The 25,458-nt window shown below is 48.6% G+C and overlaps 1 protein-coding gene across 3 annotated transcripts in view; it reads left to right on the forward strand.

Moving 5' to 3' along the window:
- A2M (alpha-2-macroglobulin) overlaps positions 1–25,458 on the forward strand; it is a 124,722-nt gene that overhangs the window by 47,503 nt on the left and 51,761 nt on the right. For 2 of the 3 annotated variants that reach the window (XM_075348520.1, XM_075348522.1), the window contains exons 14-20: positions 1,772–1,917; positions 5,413–5,562; positions 5,652–5,822; positions 8,451–8,535; positions 16,176–16,329; positions 24,958–25,186; positions 25,268–25,394. In XM_075348520.1, coding sequence (XP_075204635.1) covers positions 1,772–1,917; positions 5,413–5,562; positions 5,652–5,822; positions 8,451–8,535; positions 16,176–16,329; positions 24,958–25,186; positions 25,268–25,394 — 1,062 coding nt within the window. The remainder of the gene's footprint in view (positions 1–1,771; positions 1,918–5,412; positions 5,563–5,651; positions 5,823–8,450; positions 8,536–16,175; positions 16,330–24,957; positions 25,187–25,267; positions 25,395–25,458) is intronic. The other variant, XM_075348521.1, reaches the window with a different exon arrangement.

Genomic DNA, 25,458 nt, shown 5'->3' on the forward strand with positions numbered 1-25,458 from the left:
CGGCTTGGATCACCCACCAGTGTGCATGTTTTATTTTAATAAATCAGAGTAAGCAACATCCAGTCCTCATTGGAACACAAGATTGGGCGGGTTGGATATTTCCCTTTCCCCAACATTAGCCATTACTGGATTGTCACAGGTTGCTGATACACTTTAGATGCTAAAATAAACAGGCTTGGCATACACATTAGAAGTGGGCCGAAAAAAATCAATAGAAGTCGGCTATCTTATTTATTTGGGGACATCATGACTCTCTCCCTTGATGGTAGTTGTGACAAAAAAGGATAAGGCATGTTGGATTGCAGCATGCCCTATCATTTGCTCCCATATAAAATAAGCTTATTTCCCTTTTCCCATTGACTAGACATGTGGAGGAACAGCTGTTGGCCGATTGAACTGTCAGCCATTGTGGTATTTGTGTCTGAATGTGTCGCGCTAGGTACAGGGAAGGGAAGGAAGACCATGTGTCTAGGGAAGGGGAAGATGGTAACCCCTGACCAAGCCTACTGCTGGGCCCTGGGTTCCCTCACTGCCTTAGATAGGTTCTGCACCTACACGCTGAGCTGGATACCTGGTCCTAGGCTGACCCTCATCTGGGTCTTTGGTAGGGAGCGGAATGGATGAGTGCTTAGTCAACCCCACTAAGCTCTAAAGACACAGGGATAACAAACAAGGGAAGGAAACAACAATTATCTCCTGATACCTCAGGAAGAGGAACTGCAAACAACAACTAGGTTACACCAGAAGAATGCGAGCTGACTGCTTGCACTCAAGACTTGTTAAGGGTGACTTATCACCAGCACTGAGTATGGGGAAATGAGGGTATATATAGACACCAAAGAAGTGCCAATAAAAAGCAGCTGAAAGGATGAGGAACTCTAGAAGGTCCTAAATGGAAAGTGATGAAAACAAACAGAGAAGATACATAGGAAACCAAATACATCAAGTAGGAATGATAGAAGGTTAGGGAGCAGTTTGCGCAGCCGAACACTGTGACCTTCTGTTGCCGGACACCACATGACTGTCTATCACCTGTGACACACCCATGAATGTATGCACATTTAAGGGCTCGCTGACACAGACACAGCCATAGATTCTCTCATGCAAAAGAATTGGGCTGAATATGTTATTGTCACTCTGATCAATCTCTACCAGAGTAGAGTGTGATCCTAGTGCCACCTTAGTGTGATCCAATTCTCTCGCAAGAGAGAATAGGAGCAATGGTGCGGAGACAACTAAGAACTTAAGTTCTCCATCTTCTCCATTGCCTGTGTCCGCGTTAATTGGACTGCATTGTCATCCGAGAGCAGTCCGATGTTTCACATGCACCCCTAGACTTGTATGGGTGCGAGTGGTCCAAACACCGAAGCCACTCGCAGCACACTACCATTGTTTTCTCATGACGAAGGGCATGAAAAAGATCTCCGATCTGCACTGCCCCATAGTATAACATTGGTCTGAGCGCTATCTGATAAAAATAAGGAGCATGCAGATCCTCCATGTAGCTGGTCTTCACTTCTGCACCCAGTATCTTTGGCCAGGTATCCTTGGAGTCTGTCGTGCTTACTAGGCCCCACAACATCATGACATGATTCATACCATGCTTCCATATCATTGTGGGACCTAGTAAGCATCTGAAGCACCCAGAATGCCAGGCAAAGGGCTAGGTATAGAAGTGAAGACCGACTACCATAGAAGACTGAACTGGATGTTGGATTAGTGCTTAATGAATTACTCATTTCTGCTCCCATTTTATTTTCTACTTTCATAGAATCACATGGACAGTTTACATTTACTCTTCCTGTAAATGTTAACACTGCACCCCTGGCTAAAATGTTGGTATACCTTGTTCTGGAAAGTGGCGAGGTCATAGCGGATAGTATCAGCGTCAAAGTAGAGAAGTGTTTTACAAACAAGGTAAGATGCGCGACCACTTACAGATCCAATCAGCTGATAGGCGGGAGTGCTAGCCACTCAGATCTTTATTGTACTCATTCTGATGGTCTGTTTTTCCAAAAATAAGCCCTCTGCCGAAACTAAGCCCTAATCGTGGTTTAATAATGAAGTGTCTACTCAGCTAAAAAAGTTAAAGAATTCTGCAAGACACTTCATTATAGAAAGCAGATATCCCCAAAAGAAAGAAAAAAGACAGAAGACTCCACGATCATATTCACCAGATGCCAAACAGGAGGACCTGCAGTGGATCGCATAAAGGACCTGCGGTGGAATGCACCCCCACACACATCAGATCGCGCACACATCAGATCGCATACACACATCAAATCACACATCAGATCGCACACAATCACACATCAGATCGCACACACACTCACCACATTCGGCGATACCAATTGCTTCTGACCGTCAGAGAATCCTGGGACGCAGTGTGGTGGAACGCACTGATGAGTATGAGTATGTGTGCGATCTAATGTATGCGAGTGTGTCGGCCAGAAGCAGAGGAGGACCACATGGAGCATACCTGCTAGGAGCGTCCGCTGAAGACCGCAGTAGCACATGGGAGAAACGCAGACGTCCGGGGTCTGGTAAGTATGATTCTCCTCGGAAGGGGTGTGGTCTCCTTTTTTGAGTAATTATAACGATAGTCCTGTGAGTGGACCCACTGGACCGTGCACCGGACTCCCCTGTGGTGCCGCCTCGAGCGAACCCCTATACAGGGACTGTCAGGCGTAACCCCAGAGGGCCTAGATGCATGGAAGCTGGGATCAGCAGGATTCACAGGATAAAGTCTTATAGATACAGGATCCGATCTGAACCAGGTACAGGTTAATGGGATCAGGCAGAAGTCCAGAACCGAAGACTGGTGCAGGTCACAGGGATTAGGCTGAAGTCCAGAACCGAAGGCTGGTGCAGGTGTACCGCCCTGCGCTCGGCTGCTGCTGCAGAGCGGCTCGTATCCGGGCTCGGGTGTTTGTCGGTGGCTCGAGCGCCTCTGGACCGGGGGTCACGTCGCTCTGTAAAGGGGTGGTTGTTTTGGTGATCCTTGGGTGCGCGGCCGGGGCCGCGATGGAGATTGTTCGTGATGCCACCCACGGGTCGTGGTGATTATTGGCACCACCGCTGCTGGTGATGGTGGGGGCTCCCGGGTGCGGTGTCGTGGCGCAGCTAGGTGTTGGCTCCCTCCGTGGGTAGGGGGTGTGGGTCCCGGGGCCCGCTGGGGGTCAAGGTGATGCCCGAGGGGTGCAGGGCAGGGCGGCGCAGCGCGGTGCGGTGCTGGAGGGCACTGGTGTACTCACTCTGAGGAAACACACTGGAGTCACTGGTAAACCAAAAACGGGATGGTGGTCGGTGCCCGCAGCCGGCTGCGTTGTTCCCCCTACTCGGGTTGATGATGTCCGTCTTTCTCCTGCACCTCTGTAAGCTGTGTGACTACTATGCCTGAGCAACGGTAGTCCGCTCCCCGACTTGTAGATGCCAGAGGAGCCCTTTTGCCCGCAGGCGCTGGCCTGTGGGATCTTGGTGCCTGGGCGGTGGCTTCCTATCCCCCTCGGTGGGCTGTTGCCTTCTCTCCGGACTTGGGGTGGGAATGAACCTATAGTCCAGACCGCAATCAGTTAATTTGACTTGGTCCAGTTGTTTCTGGGCCTTGTACGGGGTCTGAGTACTTTTTCCTGGTGCTCCGGTTTCGGTTTGACTCCCCGATTCGGTACCGGCGGGCCACTACCCTGCCCCGGTGCCTTGACGGTTCCACCGGTTCTACTACAGGTCGCCTGCGGATGGCCAACACCGTCTGTCTCCTGGCCACAGGGTCCCTAGGCTCCCACCTAGGCCCTGACAGATTTACTCCTCAGCTCACTCTTTCACCTCCTCTCCTTTCCTCTCTCTAACACAATCTGTTTGTTTTTCCCCGCCCCTGCCCATCAATCCTCTTCAGTGGGCATGGCCAACCGCCTGACCCCGCCCCCGAGTGTGGATGTCTGGGACAGATAGGGGTGACTCAGGGTTTTTATTGACGGGTGGAACCTTTTTGGGGTACAGGTGTTATGCAGGGGCCCCTCTGTGACTCCCTGGCTAGTCCAGGGCGATTCATAGGTTACAGAGATCAGGCTGGAGTGTGTGCTCAGCATGGTACTCAGGATCTGCAAGCAGAGACAGAGTTACACCAAGCACAGGCATAGATGGACCTGAATAACTAGTACAAGAGACAACCTACAGTGACGCGTTGAACAACCACTGGCCATGGGGAATAGGAAATCTTAAATACCCAAGGTTAATTAGTAGTCATATCCCGGACAGCTGTGCTGACCCTTTAAGTCTAGGTGAGTGCACGCGCGCGCCCTCTAGTGTGCATGTATGAGGACCACAACCCGGAAGTCAGAGCTGAGACCACAGGAGGAGAGGCAGGACGTTGGAGTGCAGGTGGCTGCAGTGAGTGTGCGGCGTGGAGCCGGGACCAACAGGGAAACAGTATGGAAGAGGTAGCAGGAGCGGGGACCCCAGGGGTTGGAGAGATGGGTGGTGGGCGGCACGGTCGAACCGGGAGCGGGACAGTAATCTTATCCCCAACCGTGTTTCCCCAAAAATAAGACCTACCCGAAAATAAGCCCTAGTGCTTTTTTCGGGGTAAAAAAAGTATAAGATAGTGTCTTATTTTTGGAAAAACACAGTACTACAGACAGATGGCAGGATGGCAGCTCAGTGACTCAGTTGACTTCTAGATGGCTGACTATGGCTTACTTTGGGCAGGACCTTAAAAGGAGAACAGTATTCAGTAACATAAAGAAAACTTAAGCGGGCTTTACACGCTACAACAAATCTAACGATGTGTCGGCGGGGTCACGTTGTAAGTGACGCACATCCGGCATCGTTAGTGTTGTTGTAGCGTGTGACAGCAACGTACGATTGCGATTGAACGTAAAACTGTTCATCGCATACACGTTGCTTATTTGCTAAAAATTGCACGTCGGGTTGTTCAATGTTCCCGAGGTAGCACACATCGCTCTGTGTGACACCCCAGGAACGATGAACAGATCTTACCTGCGTCCCGCCGGCAATGCGGAAGGAAAGAGGTGGGCGGGATGTTTACATCCCGCTCATCTCCGCCCCTCCGCTTCTATTGGTCGGCTGCCATGTGACGTGGCAGTGACGCCGAACGTCCCTCCCACTCCAGGAAGTGGATGTTCGCCGCCCACATCGAGGTCGTATGGAAGGGTAAGTACGTGTGACGGCAATTAATCATTTGTGCGACACGGTCAACAAATTGAACGTGCCGCACATACGATGGGGGCGGGTATGATCGCATACGATATCATATGTGATATCGTAAGGTGTAAAGCAGCCTTTAGACATAGGTTAAGGGTATATTCACTTAACATAAAAAAAAGCCGCAGGAAAATGCAAAGTGGTACTTGGGCATTTGCTGTGGGCATAACTCTTCTGTTATCTTACATTCAGGTGAAGATTTCCTTCTCTGCCAGTGAAGCTCTTCCAGGATCACAGGTCGATCTCACCCTCTTTGCTCAGCCAAACTCTCTTTGCGCACTGCGGGCTGTAGATGTCAGTGTGTCACTGCTAAAACCTGAGGCCGAATTGTCTGCGAAAACGGTATGAAATATTCCTATTCGAGATTGATTGAGGTAACTTTATACAAGTTGCCATTTGAATGTATTTTTAATTTTGGTCTTACTATTTAGATATATGATCTGCTACCAATTACCGATCTGTCTGGCTACAATCATGGTGACCATTCTTTAGAAGACAATCGGGATGATCCTTGCTTAAAGTTAGATCCTATCTTTATGAATGGAGTGTATTATAGACCATCCACCCCTAACTGGGACACTGACACCTATACCATCTTACAGGTTAGTAGTTACTTTAGTATAATATTTTGTTTGCTACATAATTTCTATATACTGTGTTATGCCCTATGCAGAACCTCAGGGGTGGGGCATAAAATTTGGGATTGTCCTATTGGTTGTTTTTGAATGCCTGTATCATGTACCGTTCACTCACCTCAGGATCTCTACGTGGAGTAAACCATTATATTACATGTAGGAAAATAATTAAACCAAAATAAAGGTTCTTGTTAAGCACGTCTGCATTCTACCACCTATGAAGCCTTTTACACACATTGAATCAATCTTGTATGTTTCTTACGTGAATAAATCATTATTTTTAATACATTGCATGTCATATATGTCAAGTTTAATAGAATGAAGGAGGCACTCACCGGTTTTGTAGAATTTCCAGACGTTAGATTTATTCAGGCATAGGGAGAGGGTGCTAGGATAGCGTGCACACAAACTACGGCCGTTTTGCACCAATTACCGATGCTTCTACGGGTAGTCGCACCGATTACCGATGCTTCTACGGATCCAAGGACCCGTAGAAGCATCGGTAATTGGTGCGAAATGGCCGTAGTCTGTGTGGCCGTAGTCGGTGTGCATGCGGTAATTGGTGTGAAACGGCCGTAGTTTGTGTGCACGCTATCCTAGCACCCTCCCCCTATGCCTGAATAAATCTAACGTCTGAAAATTCTACAAAAAAGGTGAGTGCCTACTTCTTCTTCATTCTATTGTATTACCACGGCTCTGCATTTTTGGAGTGCACCCCGGCCAGTAGATCTAAGCTCGGGCTCACGCTGTACACCTACACAGGTGTAACAAGGTGGTGAACTGTTGATTTGTTGTTGCCGGAGGCATTTTTGAATTGAGCTATCCGTCTATACCATAAAGAATAGTGCCCAGTGTTCCTCCTCAATTGATGGATATACAGTTAGGTCCAGAAATATTTGGACAGTGACACAAGGTTTGTTATTTTAGCTATTTACAAAAACATGTTCAGAAATACAATTATATATATAATATGGGCTGAAAGTGCACACTCCCAGCTGCAATATGAGAGTTTTCACATCCAAATCGGAGAAAGGGTTTAGGAATCATAGCTCTGTAATGCATAGCCGCCTCTTTTTCAAGGGACCAAAAGTAATTGGACAAGTAACTCTAAGGGCTGCAATTAACTCTGAAGGTGTCTCCCTCGTTAACCTGTAATCAATGAAGTAGTTAAAAGGTCTGGGGTTGATTACAGGTGTGTGGTTTTGCATTTGGAAGCTGTTGCTGTGACCAGACAACATGCGGTCTAAGGAACTCTCAATTGAGGTGAAGCAGAACATCCTGAGGCTGAAAAAAAAGAAAAAATCCATCAGAGAGATAGCAGACATGCTTGGAGTAGCAAAATCAACAGTCGGGTACATTCTGAGAAAAAAGGAATTGACTGGTGAGCTTGGGAACTCAAAAAGGCCTGGGCGTCCACGGATGACAACAGTGGTGGATGATCGCCGCATACTTTCTTTGGTGAAGAAGAACCCGTTCACAACATCAACTGAAGTCCAGAACACTCTCAGTGAAGTAGGTTTATCTGTCTCTAAGTCAACTGTAAAGAGAAGACTCCATGAAAGTAAATACAAAGGGTTCACATCTAGATGCAAACCATTCATCAATTCCAAAAATAGACAGGCCAGAGTTAAATTTGCTGAAAAACACCTCATGAAGCCAGCTCAGTTCCGGAAAAGTATTCTATGGACAGATGAGACAAAGATCAACCTGTACCAGAATGATGGGAAGAAAAAAGTTTGGAGAAGAAAGGGAACGGCACATGATCCAAGGCACACCACATCCTCTGTAAAACATGGTGGAGGCAACGTGATAGCATGGGCATGCATGGCTTTCAATGGCACTGGGTCACTTGTGTTTATTGATGACATAACAGCAGACAAGAGTAGCTGGATGAATTCTGAAGTGTACCGGGATATACTTTCAGCCCATATTCAGCCAAATGCCGCAAAGTTGATCGGACGGCGCTTCATAGTACAGATGGACAATGACCCCAAGCATACAGCCAAAGCTACCCAGGAGTTCATGAGTGCAAAAAAGTGGAACATTCTGCAATGGCCAAGTCAATCACCAGATCTTAACCCAATTGAGCATGCATTTCACTTGCTCAAATCCAGACTTAAGACGGAAAGACCCACAAACAAGCAAGACCTGAAGGCTGCAGCTGTAAAGGCCTGGCAAAGCATTAAGAAGGAGGAAACCCAGCGTTTGGTGATGTCCATGGGTTCCAGACTTAAGGCAGTGATTGCCTCCAAAGGATTCGCAACAAAATATTGAAAATACAAATATTTTGTTTGGGTTTGGTTTATTTGTCCAATTACTTTTGACCTCTTAAAATGTGGAGTGTTTGTAAAGAAATGTGTACAATTCCTACAATTTCTATCAGATATTTTTGTTCAAACCTTCAAATTAAACATTACAATCTGCACTTGAATTCTGTTGTAGAGGTTTCATTTCAAATCCAATGTGGTGGCATGCAGAGCCCAACTCACGAAAATTGTGTCACTGTCCAAATATTTCTGGACCTAACTGTATATATGTCAAGTTTGTTTCCAATATCTTGATGAACTATTTATTATTTTTTTATTTTTTTTTTAGAGCTTGGGTCTGAAAGTCGCCACAAACATGATGGTCAGAGTTCCAGTTCTATGCGAGGAGCCTGTAGAAATTGCTTATGGTTATAGTATGTAATTTTTGTTAAATATTAATTCTCATGCTGAACAAAAAATTGTGTGTACTAAAAATCCATTTGCATGTGGGTTTGTCATGGGTCCTGTAGCAAATTTGCTAGTGAATTCATCTTATGCACTGCAGGGGGTGAAAATATGAAGCTGGAATTAAATTCAGTGCTGCAGTTCAGTTTGTGAACAGATTTTAAGCTGGAATCACGCATACATTTTTTGATGGTATTTTTCTTACCTAAACACATGAATGGATACAAATTGTAGACATATTTCTATTTCCTCTATGCTGGAGTTAAGCTAATAAGATTTGCGCGCCCTGGTCTAACTTCCAATTCTCCCCTCCATGGTATCTGAGCCAGAGCAGTCTTCAGTTGCAACTGGCATCCTTGGCCTGTCATTCTGGGCACCTGTGGTATTTATTTACCAGACTCTATAACTTCATGATTGGGTTTAGCAGACTGGTCTGCCACCAGAAGTTTTAGGTCCCCATACTGGCAATATTTTTGGGTCCCCCTGAGGTTCCGCCCATGCTCCACTCCAGCACTGCTTCCACCCCTCAATCCTTCCACAGTCACACTGCTACTCTTGGAAAAACTCCACTTCTGCACTACACCTCCTATCTTCTCCAATCACACATTAACAGTTCCAATCAAGCACCATCTGCTGGCGGTGTCTGTAGGTATGTATATATATATGGCCATGCGTGATATATATGACTCGCCCACCCCAGGGCTCTGGGAGACCTGGTGCCGGGCCGGACTAGTCCGGGGGTAGTCAGCGGAGGCAGGGCCCGACTCCGTGACCCTGGCGGGGTCAACTAATATGGCGGCCGTGGGGGTGATGTTCTTAATAAAGTTTAAATAGAGATTCGTGACGCAACCTGTGGATTGCGGCTATGGAGCCGCCGCTGCTGGTTGGGGCCTCCGGGGCTGATGGATTAGCAGCTGGGATGGTTCTGCTCCCCACAGGTGGAGCGGTACCCCGGGGCAACCGTTGGTGCTTATGAAAGTCTATGCAATGGTGGTGTGGTGTAGAACAAAGGGGAGGCGACACCAAGAGTTGCAGTTTCAAGGTCTTTACTCACTGTGGCCCGGGCCGCAGCCGACTGGTAGCCGTTGGTGTGCTAGAATTCACTATCAGGTGCCTCCGCCGATCCCAGGTAATTCTTAGGGTTAATACCGGTGCACCACTTTTATATCTCTTTCCTTGGCTGACTTCGTAGCCTTGACTTTGGTAGTTGAACTAGAGGACTCGCCTTACAGGAATCTTGCCCTCTTCCCAGGGGATCTGCGGCAGGTGGTGGCCCTGGGTGCCTGAAACCACCCCGGGCCTTCGGTGTCACCGTTAGGAAAATGTCTTGCTTTCCCCGGTCTAGGGACCGTCCCTGGATGCAGCCCGATCCTTCCACCCGATCTTCCTGTGGAGCAGACCATGAGCAAATATGCCCTTCCGTGGCCCTGGGATCCTTTCTTCTCTGTTTGTGGCATCACCTGGGCCTAGCTGGGCCCCAGGATCTCCACCGGGAACTTCTCTCTGTCACTTTCTCCTGAGGTAACTACCTCCCTCTCCACTCACTTCAGCTCCTAACGCCAACTTCAACTGAACTTCCCAGTTCCTGCTTCTACTCACACTTTCTAGCTGGCTCCTCCCACTTTCCTGTTGCTAGGCCCCACCCAATGGGAGAAGAGATGGGTCTTATGGCCCCCTGAGTCAGAATCATGGGGGTAGCTGCCACTATCTCCGGTCCCAAAATATGCCTAACAATAGGTGTAGTGTGAATTTGCCTGTGAACCGGTATTTACCCTTGTCCTTACCTAGGATGGGACATCACACCTCTGGCTGAGGTGCAATGTCTCTGTGGCGACGGAAGCCTCAGGGGCGCCACATATATATATTATAGCGCCATTTATTCCTTGGCGCTTTACAAGTGAAAGAGGGTACGCGTACAGCAATCATTAACAATACAAAACAGACTGGTACAGGAGGAGAGAGGACCCTGCCCGCGAGGGCTCACAGTCTACAGGGAATGGGTGATGGTACAATAGGTGAGGACAGAGATGGTTGCGCAGTGGTGTACTGGACTGAGGGTTATTGTAGGTTATAGGCTTGTTGGAAGAGATGGGTCTTCAGGTTCCTCTTGAAGCTTTCCACGGTAGGGGAGAGTCTGATATGCTAAGGTAGAGCGTTCCAGAGTATGGGGGAGGCACGGGAGAAATCTTGTACGCGATTATGGGTTGAGGGGATAAAAGAGGAGTAAAGAAGGAGATCTTGTGAGGATCTGAGGTTGGGTTGCGTGCAGGTAGGTACTGGAGACTAGGTCACAGATGTAAGGTGGAGACAGGTTGTGGATGGCTTTGTATGTCATGGTTAATATATATATATATATATATATATATATATATATTATAGTTATGTACACACACAGTCACACCCTTGAACTTGTCCAAAAAATGAAGTATTTTCCTGAGAAAAGTAATAATAATACACCCCCTACACTACCCCACTCCATAATACACCCTCTACACCACCTCCTCAATAATATTTCTTCCACACTTCCCCTCTGTATAATATCCCCCCAAAACAGTCCCCTCTGTATAATATCCCCCTAATAATAATTTTATTCATTTATATAGCGCTATTAATTCCACAGCGCTTTACATACATTGGCAATACTGTCCCCATTGGGGCTCACAATCTAGAGTTCCTATCTGTATGTCTTTGGAGTGTGGGAGGAATCCGGAGTACCCGGAGGAAACCCACACAAACATGGAGAGAACATACAAACTCCTTGCAGATAGTGTCCTTGGTGGGATTAGAACCCAGGACCCCAGTGCTGCAAGAATGCAGTGCTAACAACTGAGCCACCATGCCGCCCAATCACACTGATCACACTGCCCTTCTGTATAATATTCCCCACACATACTGCCCCACTCCATAATACACCCTCTACACCACCTCCCCAATAATATTTCTTCCACACTGCCCCTCTGTATAATATCCCCCCAAAATAGTGCCCCTCTGTATAATATCTCCCTACACACACTGCCCTTCTATATAAAATCCCCCACATTCACTGCCCTTCTGTATAATATCCCCACACACACTGCCCCTCTGTATAATATCCCCACACACACACTGCCCCTCTGTATAATATCCCCACATACACATACTGCCTTTCTAAGGCAAAAAAGAATCCAGCATCCACGTCCAAAATAAGTAAAACTGAATTTTATTTGAATTCCATTAAAACAGTGGGGTCACATCCAAGACATAAAAAATCCCCATGAGGATGGTAAGATACAGATGGTACGCGTTTTGAGCAACTCGCTCTTAATCTCAATCTTGGAGACTAAGAGTGAGTTGCTTGAAATGCGTACCATCTGTATCTTACCATCCTCATGGGGATTTTTTATGTCTTGGATGTGACCCCACTGTTTTAATGGAATTCAAATAAAATTCAGTTTTACTTATTTTGGACGTGGATGCTGGATTCTTTTTTGCCTTGGAGTTCCTAGCCTGGCAGGCTTTCCTTCCGTGCACCTGTCCCTCATTGGAGTCCTCATTGAACTGGGTGAGCTGATCTTCTTCTCACATACTGCCTTTCTGTATGATATCCCCACTCACATACTACCCCTCTGTATAATATCCCCACACACACACTGCCCCTCTGTATAGTATCCCGACACACACTGTCTCTCTGTATAATATCTGCACACACACACTGCCCCTCTGTATAATAACCCCCCACACTCACTGCCCCTCTGTATAATATCCCAACACACACACTGTCTCTCTGTATAATATCCCCCACACTGCCCCTTTGTATAATATTTCCACACACACACACACTGCCCCTCTCTATAATATCCCCCACACACACTGCTCCTTGCAATACTGTGTCCTCTTTCACAATTTTGCCTATTGCCTTATAATGTGCCCTCGTAGTAACACTTTGGTAAGGAAGAAGTAGTGGACACCACAGGATAATAAATCTAATGAAATGTAGAGGTGCTAACAAAAACTATGCAAAATAATTAATTGTAACATGGGAGGAAAAAAGCTGCATAGTAAAAAATGTGCACAACCAGCTATTTATACATAAACATGGCTTTTATTGATACAAAACATATAAGGCTGACAAAAACAAAGATTCAAAACATGACAAGAGAAAAAGAATGGATGAAATAGGGGGATGAATATAGTATAATAATCTGTACTTATCCCTGAGGAAGTATCAGGGCACTGATAATAGAATGCACAATAAGTATATAAACAAAGCAGTGCCCGCAAATAAATATAATAAAAAAACACACAATATCTGGCTGTAGAGCCTTACCTTAAAGGTAATGTGCCAGTAAATCAATAGAGGGTAAACAAAAATAATAATAAGACTTACAGAGTAAATACAATGCAAGCAATGAGATTAAACGATGCAAAAGGTATAATACAATAAGAATCTGCATTACATTTTTTTATACCCTCTATTGACTTACTGCCACATTACCTTTATGGTTAGACTCCACAGCCAGGCATTGTATGTTTTGGGATTATGAAATTTGTATGCAGACACTGCATTCTACAGCTGTATCTCTATACCCCTGTATAATCTGCTTTTGGATTTCTTGCCTGCAATACAGCTCAAGATTACCAAATTCTCCTATCTCTCTCTGTGTGAGCAGTGGCTCATTGGTAAAGCTCCTCTATAGGAACAGCCCGGGAAGATTTTGAGTTTGAGTCCTGGGGAGAACAAAGGAGAGTAGAACTGTTAATTTAGTTTATGCATTTGCACCCCCTGAGAAGTAAGAGCTGTGAGAGGTGAGAGGACGTAGGGACAAAAGCTCTGACTGGTTGGACTGAGCCCACGAATCGGGACCGTCTTGCTGAATCCAGGACGGTTGGGAGCTATAGACATTAAGATTGAAAACATATTGCTAAAAAATATCTGACCCCACTCCCCCAGCACAATTCCTTGATCAGCTGATTTAGAGTACCATGGTGTGCCAGCAATGGCCCTTTACATTCTGTGGTGACCTCTGCTTGAAGTACCATTGAAGGACACTACACAAACTATGGAGTGGTGCCACTAGAAGGAAGCAAATCACCTCTGATCTGATATTGTTAAAGGGGTTATCCGGCTTCTTTGACTTTTTTTTTTTTATTTTCCTATTGGGCTACATTGGGGCAGGTAAGTAGATAGAGACCACTTACCTGCCCTGCTGTCAGCCCCTCTCCCCCGGCTCAGAGCGGTCATGTGAACGCTCCTGCCGCGATTTTGCTGCTTCCGGTCATTTCATGTCAACATGGGCAGGGCCATGTTGACATGCAAATGTGGAACAGCATGTCGCCTCCCTGCTGGGCTGTACAGTACGAGGAGTCCCCGCCCCCTTCCCTGCACCCGCCCACACATTCCCCCGCACCTCTTTTACTCTCCAGTAACCTCCCCCTGCACTGCTGTGGGGTCCGTGACCTGGGGGAGGGGCCTGGCGGCGGCTGCAGCGGTGTCAGCGCCAGCAGCGGGCCCCCTGCCCAGGATCGCACATTAAAATGTACCGGCATCACAGATCACAGATCACAGATCACAGATGCCGGTACATTTGAAAGTGCTGATGAGAAGCAGCGCAGTGCTGCTTCTCATCACTGTCCCTCCCGCTGTCTGTGCTCTCTTCAGCACAGCGGTGACGTCACTACTGTGCTGATATGTCCAGAGCACAGACAGCTGGCGAACGTGCAGGAGAGGTGGGGACCGAGGACGGGTGAGTATGTACTCCCTACATGTGTTCCCTATGGGGGGGATGCGCAAAGCCATATGTGTGCGTGTGCAGAGCCATATGTGTGCGTGTGCAGAGCCATGTGTGCGTGTGCAGAGCCATATGTGTGCGTGTTCAGAGCCATATGTGTGCGTGTGCAGAGCCATATGTGTGCGTGTGCAGAGCCATATGTGTGCAGAGCCATATGTGTGCAGAGTCATATGTGTGCGTGTGCAGAGCCATGTGTGCGTGTGCAGAGCCATATGTGTGTGTGTGCAGAGCCATATGTGTGCGTGTGCAGAGCCACATGTGTGCGTGTGCAGAGCCATATGTGTGTGTGTGCAGAGCCATATGTGTGCGTGTGCAGAGCCATATGTGTGCGTGTCCAGAGCCATATGTGTGCGGTGCAGAGCCATATGTGTGCGTGTGCGGTGCAGAGCCATATGTGTGCAGTACAGAGCCATATGTGTGCGGTGCAGAGCATACGTGTGCGTGTGCGGTGCAGAGCCATATGTGTGCGGTACAGAGCCATATGTGTGCGGTGCAGAGCATACGTGTGCGGTGCAGAGCCATATGTGTGCGTGTGCGGTGCAGAGCCCGATGTGGTGTGCGGTGCAGAGCCCAATGTGGGGCTGTTATTTGCAATGCTGTAGTGATACCAGGTCAGGTGCTGGGGAAGAATACTGACAGGGAATGTGTGTGCAGGGGGCGGGCAGGGGGCGGGGTTGGACACTGGGGTGGGTGGTGACAGCTCTGACTGAGGTTCAGCACAGGAAGTGGTCATGTTTGCTGGATCTGAATGTAAACAAGAGCTGCAGAGAATAAAGGGATAATTCAAGAGGAACAAAAGTTAGAAAACAAAAAATAACAATGTAGGTGTGATTTATATGACAATACAGCACAGATAAACTCAAAAATTTTTGTTCAGCTAATGTCGGACAACTCCTTTAAGTACAGATCAGCATCAACGTCCTAGAAAATTCTTTTAAAAGGAATCAGTCACCAGGTTTTTGCCACCTACAGAGATCCTGATTCCAGTGATATTTTACTTACTGAGCGGCCAGCTGTAGTTGTGATAAAATCACAGTTTTATTAGCTGGATATTATCACTAGAGGACTAGTAAACCTGCTGCCATTTTGTCCTCCATAGTCACGATCTTTCTATATAATTAATTAATAATAATTTTATTCATTTATATAGCGCTATTAATTCCACAGCACTTTACATACATTGGCAATACTGTCCCCATTGGGGCTCACAATCTAGAGTCCCTATCTGTATGTCTTTGGAGTGTGGGAGGAAACTGGGATACCTGCAGGAAACCCACGCAAACACAGGGAGAACATACAAACTCCTTGCAGATGGTGTCCTTGGTGGGATTTGAACCCAGGACCCCAGCGCTGCAAGACTGCAGTGCTAACCACTGAGCCACCGTGCTGCCCACTGATTGGTAGCTTTTTGCCTATGTACAGTGTACACAGAAAGCTGTCAATCTGTGGTGTGGGCAGGGTTATACAGAGCTGGTAGATCTGCAGTAGATAAAAGTGGAGCAAGTAGCCTAGTAAGTGACACATAGTTGGAATTAGGGTTTCTGCCCCTACATCATGCTGATCTCAGCTGGGGTAGCAAAATACTGATGAAAGATTTGCTAATACATTTGCGTGACATGTGAGTTCAAAGCCAAATAACTCCTCTTTAGGGTATTCTGGACATCTTAAACCGGTCTTATACACTAATGGCTTTGGTGATTTATTTTTTTGTCACATTGTATATAGATTTTTTTTATAGTCTCCTGGCAAAGTTTTTGTTTTGTTATAGTAATAAGGTTATGTACCGGTGTGATGCAGATTAATGACTTAATTGACTAACGCGTCAATCATTGTGTATTCAGCAGTTCCGAGGGTCGCTTACATGGAGAGACAGCTAGCCGATCCAATACACTTTAGTCGTGCTTCGGCAATGCTTGCTGAAGATGAAGATGGCGTTATAGAAACTGTGAGGAAGTTGTTCCCTGAAACCTGGCTGTGGGACTTGGTTGAGATCGAGTAAGTATTTAGTACATGAAGTACATGCAGCCAAAGTAACATTTTGGCTATGGCTGATTGCGCCACCTAAAACATTTCTGGGGATTGTGTATGCTGCAATTTGGCTATAAAATACTGGTGGATGCGAGAATCAATCGCTTAGAGAAACAACTGAATCCTGCAAAATAATTAGCAAGATTCAGTTTTTTCCCATAGACTTGTATTAACGACAGATTGCGAATGATGGCCCTGCGTTGCATCCTCTTTGCAACTGATCAGTCAAGGAATGACTGACCGCCAGGCGGAAGCAACGCAGAATGTAACATTTCTTGTAACGTTGAAAAAACGCAGTGCACAGGATTCCGTTGGCGTCCGTCGTTGGTTATAATGGAAGCCTATGGACGTCTGAATTCCGTCCAATCTGTCAAATGGCGGATTGCGGCTACTGTTCCGTCTTTTAGCAACAGAGCATGCTCAGATGTGTAAATTCCTTTCTAGCTACAAAATTTCTCTCTCTCTCTCTGTCAGTGTTGGTCTTTCTCTCTCTCTGTCGGTCGGTCAAGGTCCTGTCATTGTCGCTCTCTCTCTGTGTCTCTCTCTCTCTCTGTCGGTCTCTCCCTCTGTTGGTCGGTCTCTCCCTCTTTCCCCCTCTCTCATACTTATCGATCACCGGCGCAGCGCTGCACAGCTGTCAAACTGCTCCGGCGACTTCACCTGCTTTTGAAAATGCCGGCTCCTCATTATTCCATCTCGTATTCACTGCTTCCCCCGCCCACCGGCGCCTATGATTGGTTGCAGTCAGACGAGCCCCCATGCTGAGTGACCGCCTGTCTCACTGCAACCAATCACAGCCGCCGGTGGGCGGGTCTACATCTTGCAGTAAAATAAATAAATAATTTAAAAAAAGGCGTCCCCCCAGTTTTGATACCAGCCAAGGTAAAGCCACACAGCTGAGGGCTGGTATTCTCAGGATGGAGAGTCCCACGTTATGGGGAACCCCCCAGCCTAAATATATCAGCCAGCAGCCACCCGGAAATGCTGCATCTATTAGATGCGACAGTCCTGGGACTCTACCCAGCTCATCTCGAATTGCCTTGATGCGGTGGCAATCGGGGTAATAAGGAGTTAATGGCAGCCCATAGCTGCCACTAAGTCCTAGCTTAGTGATGGCAGGTGTCTATGACACACCCCCCATCACTAAACTGTAGTAAAGGAAATAAACACAAACACCGAAAAATCCTTTATTTGAAATAAAAGACAAAACAAACACCCTCTTTCACCACTTTATTAATACCCAAATACCCCTCCAGATGCGACGTAATCCACACGAGGTCCCATGATGCTTTCAGCTCTGCTACATCGGAAGCTGACAGGAGCGGCAGTAGAACACCACCGCTCGCTGTGAGCTCCACAGAGCAACTGAAGTGAGTCGCACTTTCAGCGGTGACGTCACTCAGGTTACTCGCGGCCACAGCTGGATTCTCTTTGCGAGGTACAAACTGCTACAACGGATCTGTTTTTTTAATGGATCCGTCACATCAGTTGTACAACAATCTCCAACGCATCAGTCACAAAATGGATTGTGACTGATGGAAAAAGACGGAAGTGTGAAAGCAGCCTTACATAGAAGTCTATGAGAACCAAGTTGTGTGCCATCTGCCGTGAAAAATCCATCAGGTCCACACATTGTCTTTATGGAGTCACAAAACAGCCCAATTGGCAATGTCACAACGTAACACAGCAATCTTTATGTAGCAATGCAGGATATTCTGCTATGTAGCCTTAAAGAGTGGGTCCACCTACGAGGACATTTTTGCAATTGGGTTTTATTAAAGAAGTTTGCCTTCTTTATTCTCTGTGTTGCACTGAATGTGGCAAAATTAGCTGTATAACCAGATTTTATTATACAGTATATGCTATTATTAAATCGAATAGAGTGTCTTTTTATTTCATATGGAGAGATTATTATCATAAATGAATATATAATGCCTAATTGCAGCTGCTCAGATCCTCAGGAAATTGCATGTTTTTTTTCTGAAGCTGCAGAACCTAAAGGCCCCGTACACGCAGCGATTCCGTGACGCACATCCGGTATCATTAGCGACGTCGTTGCGTGTGACACGTACAAGCGACCGTTAACGATTGAAAATACTCACCAAATCGTCCATCGTTGACACGTCGTTCATTGTCTAAGAATCGTTGATTGTTGAGGACGCAGGTTGTTCCTCGTTTCCGAGGCAGCACACATCGCTACGTGTGACACCTCGGGAACGACGAACTACAGCTTACCTGCGGCCGCCAGCAATGAGGAAGGAAGGAGGTGGGCGGGATGTTACGGCCACTCATCTCCGCCCCTCCGCTTCTATTGGACGGCCGCTTAGTGACGCCGCTGTGACGCCGCACGAACCGCCCCCTTAGAAAGGAGGCGGTTTGCCAGCCCCAATGACGTCGCTAGGCAGGTAAGTCTGTGTGACGGCTCCTAACGGTATTGTGCACCACGGTCAGCGATTTGCCCGTGACGCACAAACGACGGGGGCGGGTGCTTTCACCAGCGATATCGCTAGCGATATCGCTGCGTGTAAAGCTCCCTTTGGTATTCTCAGTCAGTGTATGTTCCTATGGGCCGTATATGCAGCAGATATTCCTGGATTATCTTGGTGAAAAATCAGAAGTGTATGTGCAAACATTCAAGAGGTTAATGGTTAAGCAGGAAGTCAGCTCAGCACTCACATCCCGTTCAAATGTACAAAGGCGGGGTGAAGGAAGCCGGTGTAGGGCGTATCCCTACAAGAGGTACGTGTGGCGCCCCAGGACCTGGTCGCCACAACAGCATTGCCCTTCCAAAGGGTTAATGCTGAGCCTGGAGGTAATTGGGAGATCCATTGGCCAGCAAGTTTAACACCCAACGCAATTCTCCCTCCGGCCAGCAGGGGGAGCTCTGAACCTGGGATTCCAGGGAGGATCCCCTTAAGCCTGGTCTGAGAGAGGAAGTAGGTTCAGTCTGGAGGGAGCAGTAGAAGTGAACAGACGCAGAGTGAGCTGTCTTGTGGATCTGGGGCCTAGAGCTGGAGCAGCTTGGCCCAGAGAAGCAGGAGTAGCTGAGAGGCAGCAGAGAGAGACTCGGACATCGGAGTCTGTGGCCACCAGGGTATAAAATCCGCCCCTGGTAGCCGAATCCGAAGGGCAGGAGAGCTGCAAGCCCCTGGCCCATAAACATCCCAAAGGTACAGCTGCAGCAGCAGGGCCCGGTGTGGGCTCCAGCAGAGAAGCACCAGAGAGAGGGCCTGCGCAGCCACCTACAGAGGGAAGGGACGTACCATCGGTCCCAGCAGCAAAGAGGGCCCTTGCTGGATTCAGAGAAGCAGGGTCCTATCAGAACAAAGCAAAGCACAGGAGTAGGCCTCATACTCAGCTGGCCAGAAAGATCACCCCAAGTACTTCCAGGCCGACCGAATTCCCATCACCACCTGTAACGGTCTCCCAGGACTGGACTGTTCGCAGAGTAAAAGAGGAAAAGGTAAAGAGACTGTTGTTTGTGCCTGGTTCTTTCCCCGCCTGTCGGCCTTGCACCGTGTTAGCCACACAACACCATAGACTTTCACGAGCACCAACAGTGTCCCCGGGGCTCCGCTCCACCTGTGGGGAGCAGTACCAACATTGCTGCCATAACATCACCCCGGAGGCCTTGCACAGCAGCGGCGGCTTAATAGCCGCATACCACAGGTGGCGTCACGAACACAAAGACTTTAATATCAGCCACATATTCAACTGACACCCACCAGGGCCACGGAGCCGGGCCCAGCCACCACTGACTACCACCGGACTAGTCCGGCCCGGCACCGGGTGTCCCATAGCCCTGGGGTGGGCGAGTCAACTTTTGGCGTCACGAACAGGATTTCGTGCCCGGTTCCACCGGGTACTGTGCGCCTGCAGGAATTGTGCTTAAAAGACTGTGTACTGGTTGTAAATTGCTGCCGCCATTAGCCGCGCCGAGCGCAGGAAGAAGGGGGGCGTGCCTGACAAAGAGCGCGAAGGGAGCGCGCCATCAGAGCAGAGCGCTGTTAACCCCGCGCGACCCAGAAGAAAATTTGAAAAGTGAACGGAGCCTGGTAAGGTTCACTAAGGGGGAGGAAGATGTCCGACTCAGAGGGAGAGCAGGTGGCTGCCATCGCCCAAGGCGCCGCAGCACCGGCCGAAGCAGTCCCATTCGCCGTCGCCCCAGCCCCCACTGTAGCGCCGGTAATGCCGATCACCATGCCGTACATACCGGGAGCAGAATGGCTGCCGCAGTACTCCGGGGAGTCCCATACCTTGAGTGACTTCAGAGAAAGCCTGCACAGCTTATTCCGGGTGTATCCGCTGACTGAGAGCCAGAAGGTGGGCATAGTAATGGGACAGCTAGCCGGCGCAGCCCAGCGTGAAGCGAAGTCCTGGCCTGATACAGATAAAGGGACAGCAGCCCAGATACTGGCCAAGCTAAAGAGTACTTTTGACACCCGCACCGCAGCAGAGATAAAGATGAGATTCTTTGGGTGCAAGCAGCGGGCCACAGACAGCCTAAGGGACTATGCCTTAAACCTGCAAGAGGCCCTGAAAGCAGTTAAGCAGGTGGACCCAGAGAGTGTACGTGAAGAAGACAAACTCCTAACTGAGCAGTTCATAGAGGGGCTCCTGTCAGATGCCCACAGGACCCAGCTGCGTATCCTGGTCCTGCAGAACCCTGCTCTGGACTTTGCAAAGTTTAAGGACCAGGCCATCAGGGTACTGAGAGAATCTACACCGAATGACCCAGTACCCCTCCGGCCTCTTGCTATCACGTACCCCGGGGTGGTGCCTGCAACACGAGCCACTGCAGGGGCTGAAGCGCAGTCCCTGGATAAAGATCCCACTGCAGAGCTCAGACAGCAGGTCCAGGAGCTGACCAAGACTGTAGCTGCCCTTGCCAAGACCGTGCAGTCTCTACAAATGACCCCCTCGCCTGCAAAAATCGAGTTGGCCTCCAGCCCAGATGACGTCCCATGGATGCAACAGAGGAGGATTCCGCCGACCCGAGGCAGAGACACAGACCGGTATGATTCAACAGGACAACCGATCTGCCGCCGCTGCAGCCAGGCGGGCCACATTGCACGACGCTGTCCTTTAAATGGGCTGAGCCTGGGGCCAGGAGCCAACCCCCAGGTGTAAGGAAGCCCGGCTCAAACCCCAGCCGTAGCAAGTATGTGGGAGGACGACCGGTCCTTCCCATTGTGCTGGATGGGATCCCCTTGAATGCCCTCCTGGATACGGGGTCCCAGGTAACAACCATCCCCCACAAACTGTACAAAAGATATTGGGCTGATTCAGACATTGACCATGGCCCAGATGATGATTTAACAATTGTGGCCAGTAATGGTCAGCCCTTACCTCAAATTGGGTACAAAGAAGTAACCATTAAAGTGGGGCGGGTGGAATTGCCATGTCAGGGGATGAAATGTTGTAACATGTTATGTTTGTTTCCACAGTCCGGGAGTACTGAATTTAACTAAGGGGGAGTGTGGCGCCCCAGGACCTGGTCGCCACAACAGCATTGCCCTTCCAAAGGGTTAATGCTGAGCCTGGAGGTAATTGGGAGATCCATTGGCCAGCAAGTTTAACACCCAACGCAATTCTCCCTCCGGCCAGCAGGGGGAGCTCTGAACCTGGGATTCCAGGGAGGATCCCCTTAAGCCTGGTCTGAGAGAGGAAGTAGGTTCAGTCTGGAGGGAGCAGTAGAAGTGAACAGACGCAGAGTGAGCTGTCTTGTGGATCTGGGGCCTAGAGCTGGAGCAGCTTGGCCCAGAGAAGCAGGAGTAGCTGAGAGGCAGCAGAGAGAGACTCGGACATCGGAGTCTGTGGCCACCAGGGTATAAAATCCGCCCCTGGTAGCCGAATCCGAAGGGCAGGAGAGCTGCAAGCCCCTGGCCCATAAACATCCCAAAGGTACAGCTGCAGCAGCAGGGCCCGGTGTGGGCTCCAGCAGAGAAGCACCAGAGAGAGGGCCTGCGCAGCCACCTACAGAGGGAAGGGACGTACCATCGGTCCCAGCAGCAAAGAGGGCCCTTGCTGGATTCAGAGAAGCAGGGTCCTATCAGAACAAAGCAAAGCACAGGAGTAGGCCTCATACTCAGCTGGCCAGAAAGATCACCCCAAGTACTTCCAGGCCGACCGGATTCCCATCACCACCTGTAACGGTCTCCCAGGACTGGACTGTTCCCAGAGTAAAAGAGGAAAAGGTAAAGAGACTGTTGTTTGTGCCTGGTTCTTTCCCCGCCTGTCGGCCTTGCACCGTGTTAGCCACACAACACCATAGACTTTCACGAGCACCAACAGTGTCCCCGGGGCTCCGCTCCACCTGTGGGGAGCAGTACCAACATTGCTGCCATAACATCACCCCGGAGGCCTTGCACAGCAGCGGCGGCTTAATAGCCGCATACCACAGGTGGCGTCACGAACACAAAGACTTTAATATCAGCCACATATTCAACTGACACCCACCAGGGCCACGGAGCCGGGCCCAGCCACCACTGACTACCACCGGACTAGTCCGGCCCGGCACCGGGTGTCCCATAGCCCTGGGGTGGGCGAGTCATACGCATCGCCTTTAAGAGTCAGTTCCCGTTTCAGTTCTCTTGGACTGGCCGGATTAGCCGGCGCTGTTTGTTTTCTCCCCTATGTAGCTGGACTCTTGGATAAGCCTTCTAAAAGAGCGGGAAAAGGAGGGGAGTAATGAGAGTGGGTCGTGGCTGGAGACAGGTGGGTGAAGGGGGTCGCAGGACATGAAGAGGAGACGAGCCATCCTGTGGTAAAGCTTGGAGAACTGCGGTGTCAGAGGAATTACGGGACTGGTACGAGAGACTTACCATAGCCGGACCATGAGTGACCCTGAGGGCAGTGGTGTAAAGCCGAGTCAAGTGAAAGAAACCCCCAAGGTCAGCGAAGTCCAACTTAGGAGCCAGGAAGGGAGAACAGATCCGCAACAGAGGAGCAGAACCTTGCCCTGTTTGTAGGTTGCGCGCCAAGCCTGACACCGGGAAAGAAACCCTAGCAGCTGGACTGATTTCCCTTCAGCGATACTGTGAGTCAGTACTGGGTGCGCACTCTACAGGGTTTACTGTAGGCATCATCAGCTAGAGCGCAGTATCCGCACGACCCTGTTAGCAGAAGCCAGTTAGTTTGTACTGTAGCGTAGCAATTGTATTGTTTTTGTTTGTTGTGATATTATAATCTTGCATCTGTGATAGTTGGGAAAACGTATGGTTAGCCGGCCACAGCTAGTAGCCGAAACTTGTAAAACGTATTATTCCCTTAGCAGTATTCCCCTGACTGCTTTTACCGTTGTTGTGGCTTGCCTGTAAATAAAGCAAACCTTTGTTTCTGTGACCTCATCTTGAGTTTTGAAGTCGTACTGTGCACTGCGGAGATCTGTTGGCCATCGCTACACCGGCACTGATTGGTTGCGTGTCAGAACCATAACCATGTCACATGGGCCCTGGGAACGCGGCTTCAGACATTGCTGGAACCACGCCAGCACAGGAGGTGAGGATAGGCTTATTTATTTTTACGGGGGCAAACAAGGCTAATGAGAAGGTAGTAGTGGACAACCCCTTTAAGTATTTGGTGCAGAAATTTCTGCACCATTTCTGCATATCTTGGCAAGAAAAATATAAAGACAAAAATGTGCGTTTTTGGTGCAGATTTTCCCCATTCATTACTATGAGTGAAATCTGCAGCAAAAACACTGAAAGAATTGACGTTCTGCAGATTTACATCTTCAAGGAAAAAATACTCAACGTGACTAGGAGCCTTTAGGATTCTCATTCACTTAACTGTGATCAGGAAACCCTTCAAGTTTTGTGACAAATCTTTAGTAAAAAAAAAAAGCGTAAAAAAATACAACGTGTGCACACAGCCTAAGGGGCCCTTTGCACACTACGACATCAAAGGTGCGATGTCGGTGGGGTCAAGTCGAAAGTGACGCACTTCCAGCGTCGCTCTCGACATCGGAGTGTGTAAATCGTTTTTACTACGATTACCGAGCGCAAAAGCGTCGGTATCGCATGATCGGTGTAGTGTCAGTCATTTCCATTATTTCGCTGCAGCGACAATTACGATGTTGTTCCTCATTCCTGCGGCAGCACACATCGCTGTGTATGAAGCAGCAGGAGCGAGGAACATCTCCTTACCTGCGTCCCGTCTGCAATACGGAAGGAAAGAGGTGGGCAAGATGTTTACGTCCCGCTCATCTCCGCCCCTCCGCTTCTATTGGCCGCCTGCCGTGTGATGTCGCTGTGACGCCGCACGACCCGCCTCCTTAGGAAGGAGGCAGGTCGCCGGCCAGAGCTACGTCGCAGGGCAGGTAAGTGTGTGAAGCTGCCGTACCGATAATGTTCGCTATGGCAGCTATCACAAGATATCGCAGCTGTGACGGGGGCGGGGACTATCGCGCTCGGCATCGCTACATCGGCTTGTGATGTCATAGTGTGCAAAGTACCCCTAACAGTGGCTACATTGGGAATGAGCATTTTTCTGTAAATCTCGTCCACACGCTGCAAAGGAAAATCTGCGATGTACTTTGACCGATGCTGTAAATGTGAAATCTGCAGCCTGTTGAGTCTTGTTGTTACTCCGTAGATCCATCGGACACTCGAATCTAAAGCTGACCGTGCCCGACACCATCACCACATGGAAAGTCGGCATGTTCTGTACCTCCGAGGAGGACGGGTTCGGTCTCGTGCAGCCATTGTCATTTGTAACTTTCCAGCCTTTCTTCCTGGACGTCACTTTACCGTACTCAGCCATTCGGGGAGAGACGTTCAATTTGAAGGCCACCGTTTTTAACTATTTGAAGCAAATCATAAGGGTAAGAGGACAATGCTGCCTCGTAATGTGTCCTCATCCCTCTTCTAGACCTGCACTACCTTCTTCTTCTTTTTTTTTCTAGATAAACATTGATTTGGAAAATTCGAATGAGTTCACGGCTAAAAAACTATTCAACGACAAAGATGATTTCTGCATTGAAGCGAATGGCAGAGTGACTGTGACCTGGGAGGTGACACTAACGTCTCTAGGTGATACTTTTTTATACTTTGGCACCAGCATGTACATTTGCTTTGCATTAAATTTCCTTTATGT

The sequence above is a fragment of the Anomaloglossus baeobatrachus genome, chromosome 5, assembly GCF_048569485.1.
Source record: "Anomaloglossus baeobatrachus isolate aAnoBae1 chromosome 5, aAnoBae1.hap1, whole genome shotgun sequence".
NCBI classification, from domain to species: Eukaryota; Metazoa; Chordata; class Amphibia; order Anura; family Aromobatidae; genus Anomaloglossus; species Anomaloglossus baeobatrachus.